The 9,399-nt window shown below is 37.0% G+C and overlaps 2 protein-coding genes across 2 annotated transcripts in view; both read left to right on the plus strand.

The window, feature by feature from the left end:
* Positions 1-1,948: 1,948 nt before the first annotated feature.
* LOC146475684 (EKC/KEOPS complex subunit TPRKB-like) lies at positions 1,949-6,824 on the plus strand. Its single transcript, XM_085115386.1, has 5 exons — positions 1,949-2,143; positions 3,619-3,741; positions 3,899-3,988; positions 4,716-4,802; positions 5,327-6,824. Exons 1-5 carry the CDS (start codon positions 1,985-1,987, stop codon positions 5,411-5,413), a joined length of 546 nt encoding a protein of 181 aa, XP_084971512.1. The 5' UTR covers positions 1,949-1,984; the 3' UTR covers positions 5,414-6,824.
* A 131-nt stretch (positions 6,825-6,955) lies between these two features.
* The window catches only part of LOC146475685 (uncharacterized), a 3,355-nt gene continuing 911 nt past the window's right edge, over positions 6,956-9,399 (plus strand). The window contains exons 1-2 of the mRNA XM_085115393.1: positions 6,956-7,081; positions 8,895-8,969. Coding sequence (XP_084971519.1) covers positions 8,906-8,969 — 64 coding nt within the window. The 5' untranslated portion in view covers positions 6,956-7,081; positions 8,895-8,905. The remainder of the gene's footprint in view (positions 7,082-8,894; positions 8,970-9,399) is intronic.

Consider the following 9,399-nt stretch of genomic DNA (forward strand, 5'->3'; position numbering starts at 1 on the left):
AAGTAAATGAATTGCCTTGATGACAGATGTTTGGTAGACTTGCAATTTTTGTCCCCGATGGAAAGTTATTTTGTTACACAACACAGAATTATCGTTATTATCTTTCACGATAAGTGCTAAAAATATCATCAAAACATTTGCATTTTGACAGGATAGGTCAGGATTGGGTCAATCGGCGATTTGGATTTCTGTTTCTTAAAACGGCCAAGATTCACAGATTCTTAGACTGTTGACGTTAGAAAAGTTCATTTGTCAGTGGTAGAAAAATCTTAAACGAGTTTTCCACTCCACGTTTTAGCTTTTCAAGCGCGTGTAATTGAAAGAAAATGCTATGTATATTGCTTCACTTAAGAGAAAAAATTTTAAACACGCAAATTCGTTGTATACTCCCTTCAGAAAGGGCTGTGGGGAATGTCAAGCATGCCGCGCTGTAATGTCACACCTCAAGTAACTTGATTTTCGCATAATGTATGATGCGGTTCAATACAAAGTAATTGGTGATAATCAACAAGATCATGTGACCAAATTTACGGGAGGTCTGCTTGTGTATGCCGCCGGTCACATTTGACTGCAACCTTCCGCATATAATGAGTCTTTTGCTTCAGTATGCACTTGATCTATGTATATATGCCCCAAGGCGAATGCCCTGTTCATCCATCAGGCATGGGTTTGATCGATGTAAAGACACCTGCCCCAGGGCGGAGTCTTTATCATATGGGATTCACATTTAGCGACCATGATGTAACTTGTATCTTATCGGATCAGACTCGGCCACTGTATAATCATGTATGGTCCATAACGGAGGTCTTTTTCTTGCCTCTAGTGTGAAAACGCCTTGGTCTCCTCGGGAATCTTTGGTATCTTCATTTTCGAGTTTCTTGGAATAAAAATTGTAATCTTTATTGAGGATACCAACGTCACAAAAAGTGGTTTACAGAAGGGTCCTCGGATAAAAAGAACTAAGCTAAAACTATTAAAGACTAGACTAGCTACTGAACTGATTGAAGAAATATATAGAACTATGGTCATGGCATAAGACAAGCCACGCTTAAAAACAGTTCGAGCCTCCGCTTCCCTTAAAGGCTAGAGGTTTCTAGTCTACTTTAGATGTTGGAGGCAACTGGACTGGCGAATATTATTCCTTGACCTAGTGTAATAACCATGAAAATCTCCATCGACGGAGACTTGGACCGGGTGGCAGAAATAGTTGTTAAGCAACTTATAAAGAGCAGCGTAAGAAACTGTGATGTCACTGTGATGGTGGCTGGAGACGCTGACCTTCACAGGCTCAAGGGGAACGATGGAGCAATCGCCCTCCCAGCATTACTTGCAATCCTGGCAAACTAAACAATCAAAACCTAAGCCAAGAAAAAAAGTCCTCCCTTTTCCTGTATTTAGACTTCAATCAATCCATCAATCAATAAATCATTCAAACAAAAAATCAATCAATCAATCAATCAATCAATCAATCAATCAACCATCCTTTATTTATACACAATTGTAAGTTTAAAGCAATTTTTTTTCTTGAGGGACAGAGGTCGTGTATTAGCTAACACTAACTAATTCATTTATCAGAAATAAATGACTTTATCTTCATATTTACCAGAGGAAGAGATCCTTACGGTATTTTTTCGGTGTTGGTATGGGGCCTTTTGGGGTATTTGGAGGTATTTGATGTAGGCACGAAATAAAAAAAAAAGACAAAAATAGTACAGTAACTGTAACGGTGTTAGTTACAAGGGAAGAACATCTGTGGTTTCAGAGGTGGGTCTCTCTACCTGTGACCCCCTTCCCAAAAAGCGGGCTATGCCATGGCCACTAACAACATATATTTTAGCTGGCTAAATTAAAAACTAACAAATGAACAAACAAACAAAAACTAAAAGACAATAGAGACAACCAGAGTTCTGGATCTTACAGTCGCGAAAGACTAGTAACCAATCTTGTACCGCCGCTGACCTGAAGGCCAGTCAAAAAATTCAAGATGGCGGACGTGGAAGAACTGATCGTTCAATGTAGCGTGGAAAAGAACCCAGATTACACAACGAACCTGGCTTTATTTACAGACGTATCAAACAGTGATGAGCTGCGACAGCTAATCGTACAAGGCAAACTGGAGGCTGCTCTCCTGAATGCATGCATGGTAAGGCTTGATCATTTCATTTTTCATTTTTCCTTGGTTTAGAAAGCTTATAGAAGTAAAAACTATTTGTTGTCCTGTCAGAATCGTATGCGCTATTAAATGCCCTGTCCTGCCCTACAAAATCAGTATCATCTTTGTTTGCCATAAAATACATTAATCAAAGACGAAGTAGCAGTAAAGATATGGTGAGGAGACCTCGAGAAACCATCGGGCGTTTGTGAAGAGGTCACCTCGAAAACACAATAAATACAAAATAGAATGGAAAGACTCTTTTTAAATAAATATATAAATAAATAAATAAATAAATAAATAGGAATTTCAGTGGAATCCACGGAGTGGCTCTTCTCTCCACTGTTTCCAGGTCGAATTGGAATTTGGAAATGTTGGTTTTTGTGGAGGGAGGAAAACCGGAGTACCCGGAGAAAAACCCTCGGAGCAGGGACGAGAACCAACAACAAACTCAACCCACATATGACGCCGAGACCGGGAATCGAACCCGGGCCACATTGGTGGGAGGCGAGTGCTCTCACCACTGCACCATCCCTGCTCCCATGGGACAGGACAAAAAGCCTCAGGACAAAAGCCTCATTTTCAGTTCCAGCGTTCCAATGTCGTTCATTTGGTAGATGAAAACACAGTCTGTGATGGTGTGCGAATAAAAACTCATTTCCAGCTGGTTGGAACGGAAAAACTGGAGGACTACCTCTGAAGGTTATCCATTTGTCCTGGAAAATTCTTAGTATATCCACGATGTTTTGGCCAACATGGAGAGCACCCCTGGGTTCCATGGTATTTTACATTTTAATCCTCTAAACAGTGATCAGCATCAAATTTCTCCTTTAACATCAATGCTTATTCAGCCCCTGAAGTCATGAGAATTAAGGATATTATCACCCAAGGTGAATTTTCTTGATATTTTAGTAACTTCTCCCCAGTACTTATATAAGAAAAGTATGGGACAAGATGGGAGAATTTGTTCTTTGATGTTAGGGGTTAAAGGGTTAAAATAGGCTCACTCTCCGCTAGCTTCTTGGTTTCAATTGTTTGCTTTTGGGGGTATGAGCATGTGCTCTGTTACTCAGGTACAGCTGGAAAGTATGACCTGTCGGTTGGTAATAATTTTTTATATTTGGATACCAATAATAGTTCTTTGCAGTGAAGCTAGAATCTAATCTGCAGAATTTGGCCCACTTTATCCTACAAAAAAATGGCTTTGAAATTTTTTTTGAGAAATTGCTTTTGCCATTTTGTAATCAAGACACAATAAGCTACATAAAAGTACAATTGTTTTTCCTACATATGCACTTTAAACAACTGGAAAGAAGAACCTGATAAAGTTCAGGCTTGAATGGAGTTTGAACCCATGAGCATGCCACAGGTGTGATAGTCTTTCCATCTGAGCTATCAAAATAATAAGCTGGACGCTGGTTATTTTTGGAGTCTGCATTAATGATTGTTTCTTATATTTTTCTTAGATTTTAGACCCATTTCATGTCCTTGTAGCTGGACATAAAGCTTTGCACATGTTCCAACAAGGAAAAATGAAAACAAGAACGCTTCATTCTGAGATAATTTTTAACCTTTCACCCTCGACCAATGTAAGTAACAGCTCACAGTATTATATTCTATAATAATATTCAAAATGGCATCAAATGTAATAAACATATATATTCATGAAGCTGTAGTGTTATCTCAAAATCACATGATTTATATTGATGAAATAAAATCCACATAAATTAAACTTTCTTTTGACAGATAACTGACTCCTTTAAGAAATTTGGAATACAGGACAGCACAAAAGATATTTTAGTTGTTATGATAACACAAGAAAATGCTGCTGAAAAGGTAATAGATGTGTGATGGATATTTACAGAGTAAATTCCGATTTTATCAGTGCAATGTTGATCTTGTGCAATTGTGCTCTAATCACATCTAGTCACATACACTGTAATCTACGATTCATGCATACCTTAATTTTATAACAAATAAAGTCCCTCCAAAAACAAGGCCATGAAATCTTAGACAAATATCCTTGTGATAAGAAACCCAACCAAATACAAGCCTGTGGATTGTTAGCATCACTGTTTTACGCTGTTACTTTTAGTGTTTCAAGCTTTTTTTATTGTTAAGGCCAACCAAGTTCTTTCATTAATAATACATCCCCTGAAAATGAGCCTTCCCAAAAATAATCCCTGAAAGTTCTTGAAAGTTCTGAGGATGAATATGAACTCAGGGCTGAAATGTGGAATCTGATGGTGCATCTTGAAAACTTGCACAAATTAGTCACAAATATGAGAAAAAAAAACTAGTGTCTCTAACAATAAGTCTGATTATCAGAAATTATTAATGAATATCTTCAGTATAATTCAAATAATCCAAGATGAAAACCCTCATGATTAAATTTATTGAGGCACCTTTTATTTTTAAGGGCGGATAGCAATTTTAAAAAATTAAAGTGCCACAGCGAGGTACTGCTCAGTAATGTTCACTTAAATCATCACTCGAAACCTAGATATTCCTTGTGTAATTTTTGGACATTTTACCAACAAAGCTGATGCATTTTTCCCAACAGTTTTCAGAATTGAGCAAACTAATGAAAGGGACAATGGTCTCTTTAACTGCCTTGACTTCGATTTCTGATCAAGAAAAAATACAAAAGGTGATTATTTATTTAGTTGTTTTATTTTCTTGCGAAATGAAATGAACCATGTTATCAATACTAGAGATTTGTTTTTGAGACCTACAGTACACTTAAACTCCGATGGGAGTGGTTATACTCCATATGGTTTTATAGCCTGTACAGCTTTAAGGAATTGCACATAATATTATCTGTTTGGAAAAAATTGTTAGAACAAAGATTAATCAGTCTTGCAGCTAAGAGTAACAAAATCACATGATGTTAAAAAAAACGTCCTAGTTGATGAACGATCTTAATTAAACAAATTTTCACTGAAGGAAACTGAAGATATTAAAGAATAAACTAAAGCAAAGTATTGCAAAAATATGCCATTCTTTAGTAGTGTAATTATTATACGCAATTGTAAGGCAATTGGTGTCCATAACATAAAAAAACGAATGTATTTTAATCGAATCAAAGCTATTCGAGTAGAATTTTACGTGTAAATAAGTACACAAGAGAACAAGGCTATGACTCATTATTCTTTTCTTCTGTTTCTATTTAAGGTTTATGGAATCTCAGACAAGGAACTGCAGAGTGACTCACTAGAAAATGGAGTTATTACTCGAATAGCAACCAAAGATGCTTCATAAATAGATTTCCAAATGTTTGGTACTTGCACAACTTCAATGCAGTTGTATCATGGCAATGCGTGCGTGATGCCAATAACTGGGGAGTCTGTAGAGTAAATAGGATGGGTGAAAATAGAACCTTAAAACTAACTTTATAGTAGTTCATCCAACCAACAGAACCGCAAAAAAGCATTGCTAGCTTTCCTTACACGGCTACACTTTTAATCTCCGATTCACAGACCTTACAGCTGAGTGAAACTGTTGGCGGTAACTTTTTAGTTGTCGATAACAAAAAAAAGTTATCGATGACAAAACATCTCATGTGTCAATCAAGTTATCGACTACAAAATGGTGAAAAATAAAGTCGTCGACAACAAAAGAAAAACTACTTTAGTTGTCGATAACAACTGCGGCAGTTTTGTTATCGACAACTCACTTTCTCCCGTCTGTGAGTAAGTCATCGATTACTAAAGTCTATTTTTTGCAGTGACGTAAACGATTTTTAAAGTCATTGGTTCTTCATTTCTACAGGTTATCGCCACCTAAACTTTTCGTGTGTGGAAACACAGTTCCGAACACTAATAGTTGCCGATTCAATAAGTTGTCATCATCATCATCATCATCATCATCATCATCATCATCATCATCATCATCATCATCATCATCACTTTACGTCCAGGAGGTAAAAACTCGTTCAAAATACGAACGTGTATAAATAAAATGTATGATATCATACATTCAGATCAATCGATATAAAAACACTACAAAAACAATATAAACTCTAAAACTATAGAAATCGTTCTAAACATTTGCAATCACAAAGTTTACCTCGATTGAAAATAGTCGAAAACAATTTGCCTAGTCTGTGGAGGCGCTTAGTTGATTCATTTGCTGCGTATTTAAACAAAACAGTACATGTACATGCAATTGACACTGAAACACTTAAAACTGTATTTTTTGTCTTTTTTTCAAAGACCCAGAAGTTATAGTAACCGCAAAAACAATCATCACCACAGGAGAGAACAGACTAGTAGCTGTTATTTAATACTCATCCAACAACAACATCGTTTATTTAAACACGATAGTACTTAATGCAACAAAATTGCTTATGGGATCGTGTATCTAACTATAGTTTAAAAACATCCTCAAAAGTTAGATCCGTAAATTAACAACACTAAAGGAAAGTGTTGCTCAGAAGCTTTTAGGTAAATGGTCATAGTTCAGTATTCATCCACACAATCACTTGTTCAGCATAACAGCAAGAGCCGCAGGAAAATACCACTCAAAGGTCATACTTAAACAGCCTATCCCAAACTGATAGAATTGTTTTACTTAAGTGCTTCCATTAAACGGTCTAAATGCGTTTAAATCTGGTTATCCACTCACAGTGTTTAATTATATATTGACAAAATAAAAGGCCGTTGTTTTCAAACATCAATTGTATCTATTGTGTGTGTAAGTGTACCCTTTTTTGGTTGCGCCTTGTTTTAATTGCTAATGATGGAAATATTTGACTGGTTTAAGTTGAAAAGGACAATAGCTGAAGTGTTGTGATTGACGTGAAATTATTGAAGCGTTAAACTATGTTAACACACTGTTGAAAGTTAACTTTACACAAAGGAAAGGGCTTTCACGCTGTTAGTGTTTACAAGCTGTGGAAAGGAGGGTCTTGCGCTTGGAAAGTTTCAGGTCAGTTGTTTTAATTCTCGCAGTATCAAGTTTACAAGACTTTACCATAGAAGTTTTAAGTTAATTTGTTTTAGTCATGTTAAGAGCGCGCATGAACCAGGCGCATTGGCGTGCATCCGAACTTTATTACAAGAATCATAAGTAGTTCTGAAACGTTTAGCGGTAAATCGTTGAAAATGCGTTACGGCCCATTTTTATACCCGTCCGTTTTTATCTGATGGCACTTAGCCGAAGAATAAAAGCGCTGTTTGTGTTTTGAGGTTATGATGAATTGGCTAAAAGTTCATTGTTTCGTTACCCTTGTAATTGTTCAAATGTTTGTTGAACGTTTCTGAATATTACAAATGTTTCAATAAGGAGTGTTCACTGACAGATGCGAACACTTGAAGGCCCAATGCCATTTGCACTTTTGTAACTGTAACACGGCACACAAAGACTCCTTTACGATATCAACGATCTTCATTTTTCGAAGTTCGAACACAAAGTGCAGCTAAACGTGTTCACAACATGATCGTCTGGGTACCATGGTCTGCAGAGTTTAAGGACATTTCAAAGTTGCACTGAGGCAGCAAAAACTTGCAAAACTTGACATTTGAAAAGAAATTTCAAGTTATCTTCCTTTAAAATCTTCAAATTTGCCACGACCTGTTGTATTTTGTAGGTCGATTCAAGTTTGTTACTTACAGATGCTCTTGTGCTCTGTTTTCTTTTTCTCTTTGTAAAGTAACTTTTTACGCTTGGTAATTCTTTAATTAACCACAAAATGTCTGTTGTTTTGTTTCACCTTTGTTGAGCAATTGGGCAATATTTTTCATACACATACTGTCTTGTGCTTGCACGCAGATATTCAGTAAGCCTTCTTACAGATAAAATTATAACATTTCCTGGGAGAGACTTTATTTATGTCAAGAAATGTTTATCTAAGCCCACTTGTGTTTTTTGAACGCAATCATTTACATATCCATCTGTGTTTAAAATAATTGTGTTGATAAAAACAAGGTCAACTTTTTAAACGTTAGTAAGGTAGCTGTTTTGGATTGTTTCAACAGAGAAGCGTTTCCTCTTGCGTTCTTACCCGATTTAAGAGAGTGCTACATTTGTTTGACAAATAATTCATGGTCTTCTTCACGACCCCGCTGAGGGGCTACAGTTATCTGATTTGAAAGCGGTTTTTTGTGATTTGTATGACTGATAAAGACTTGGGAATGTTGTGAGGGAACCGAACATAAACAGAAGCAGTTGTGACCTCATTCAGTGATTGTTGTTTTTCCCGTTTCGCTGCGTTGTTAACACCTTGCATCCCATTAACTGTAACCTTCCTAGAGCACCAAAGAGTAATATGGACAATTTTCTGAAATTTCGAGCTGATGGAAATCGAAAGAACAAGCAGGGCCTCGTAAAGGCTGATCATGCATTAATCCTGGCGACCGCACAGACAGTGTTGTATAGTGCGACGTGTAGGATACTGTTAGGCCTTTGTGGGACTGAGTAGCTCAATTTATGATTGTCTGACTTTATTAAGGCTCTATGTGGTAGTATAGTCTTATGCGCAGCTGTGTGAGTCTCATACCTTTAGTTTAAACGTCTTTTGTTTAAATTTTACATTGCTCTTACACTGCGTACTCTTCCCCAACAATGCCACCGCTGACAAAGTTAAACAAAGTTTTCTGGAACTTCGCGTGGTATCATGGGAAGATCCATCCCATGATACACCGCGCTCTTCACCTTTTGACTCCATGACGCCGCAAATTTATGCGTTAGCTTAAAGTTGAAGAGTGAAACTTTTAATGCTTTCTTCATGTCTTGCTTCCAGAAGCAAAGAATATGAGTCTTATCGACACATTATCAAATCAACTATGGCAGGAAGTGGAGCCTCCTTTCAGTGAAGGTGAAAGCGATCGACTTGTGGTATCTCCTTAAACTATAAATTCGTCTTGAATCAGATTAGTAATGAGATTTTAAAAAATATCACCTAACGAATAGTATCCTAACTTTGACTTCACGGTCAAAGTGAAGGGGAAGCGGGGAGGTGAGGGGGGGGGGGATTCTTCAGTGTAAAGAATATTATATTCTTTTGTTTGTTGGTAGTTTGAATTTTAACGTTTTTCTTGCAAAGTTAGTTTATTCACTGAAGAAGTCAGGCCACGCTTGACGAAATATTTGGAAGGAAAAATGTACAGTTTCTAACCCCATACAGTCAGCCTACAGCTAGCCTATCTCCTTGAGCTGCATTGTCTAAATTTGTTAGCTTGTGCCGCCAGTATCCACAACCTCTGTCTGCCCTTTCAAAATTGTACAAAGGGTTCAAGATGGCCACC

This window comes from Pavona decussata, unplaced genomic scaffold, assembly GCF_977016875.1.
Source record: "Pavona decussata unplaced genomic scaffold, jaPavDecu1.1 SCAFFOLD_83, whole genome shotgun sequence".
NCBI lineage: Eukaryota > Metazoa > Cnidaria > Anthozoa > Scleractinia > Agariciidae > Pavona > Pavona decussata.

Coding starts and splice junctions, on each gene's coding strand:
- LOC146475684 (XM_085115386.1), top strand. CDS start 1,985: ATGGCGGACGTGGAAGAACTGATCGTTCAATGTAGCGTGGAAAAGAAC. Junction 2,144..3,618: donor CTCTCCTGAATGCATGCATG/GTAAGGCTTGAT, acceptor TATTTTTCTTAG/ATTTTAGACCCATTTCATGT. Junction 4,803..5,326: donor ATCAAGAAAAAATACAAAAG/GTGATTATTTAT, acceptor TTTCTATTTAAG/GTTTATGGAATCTCAGACAA.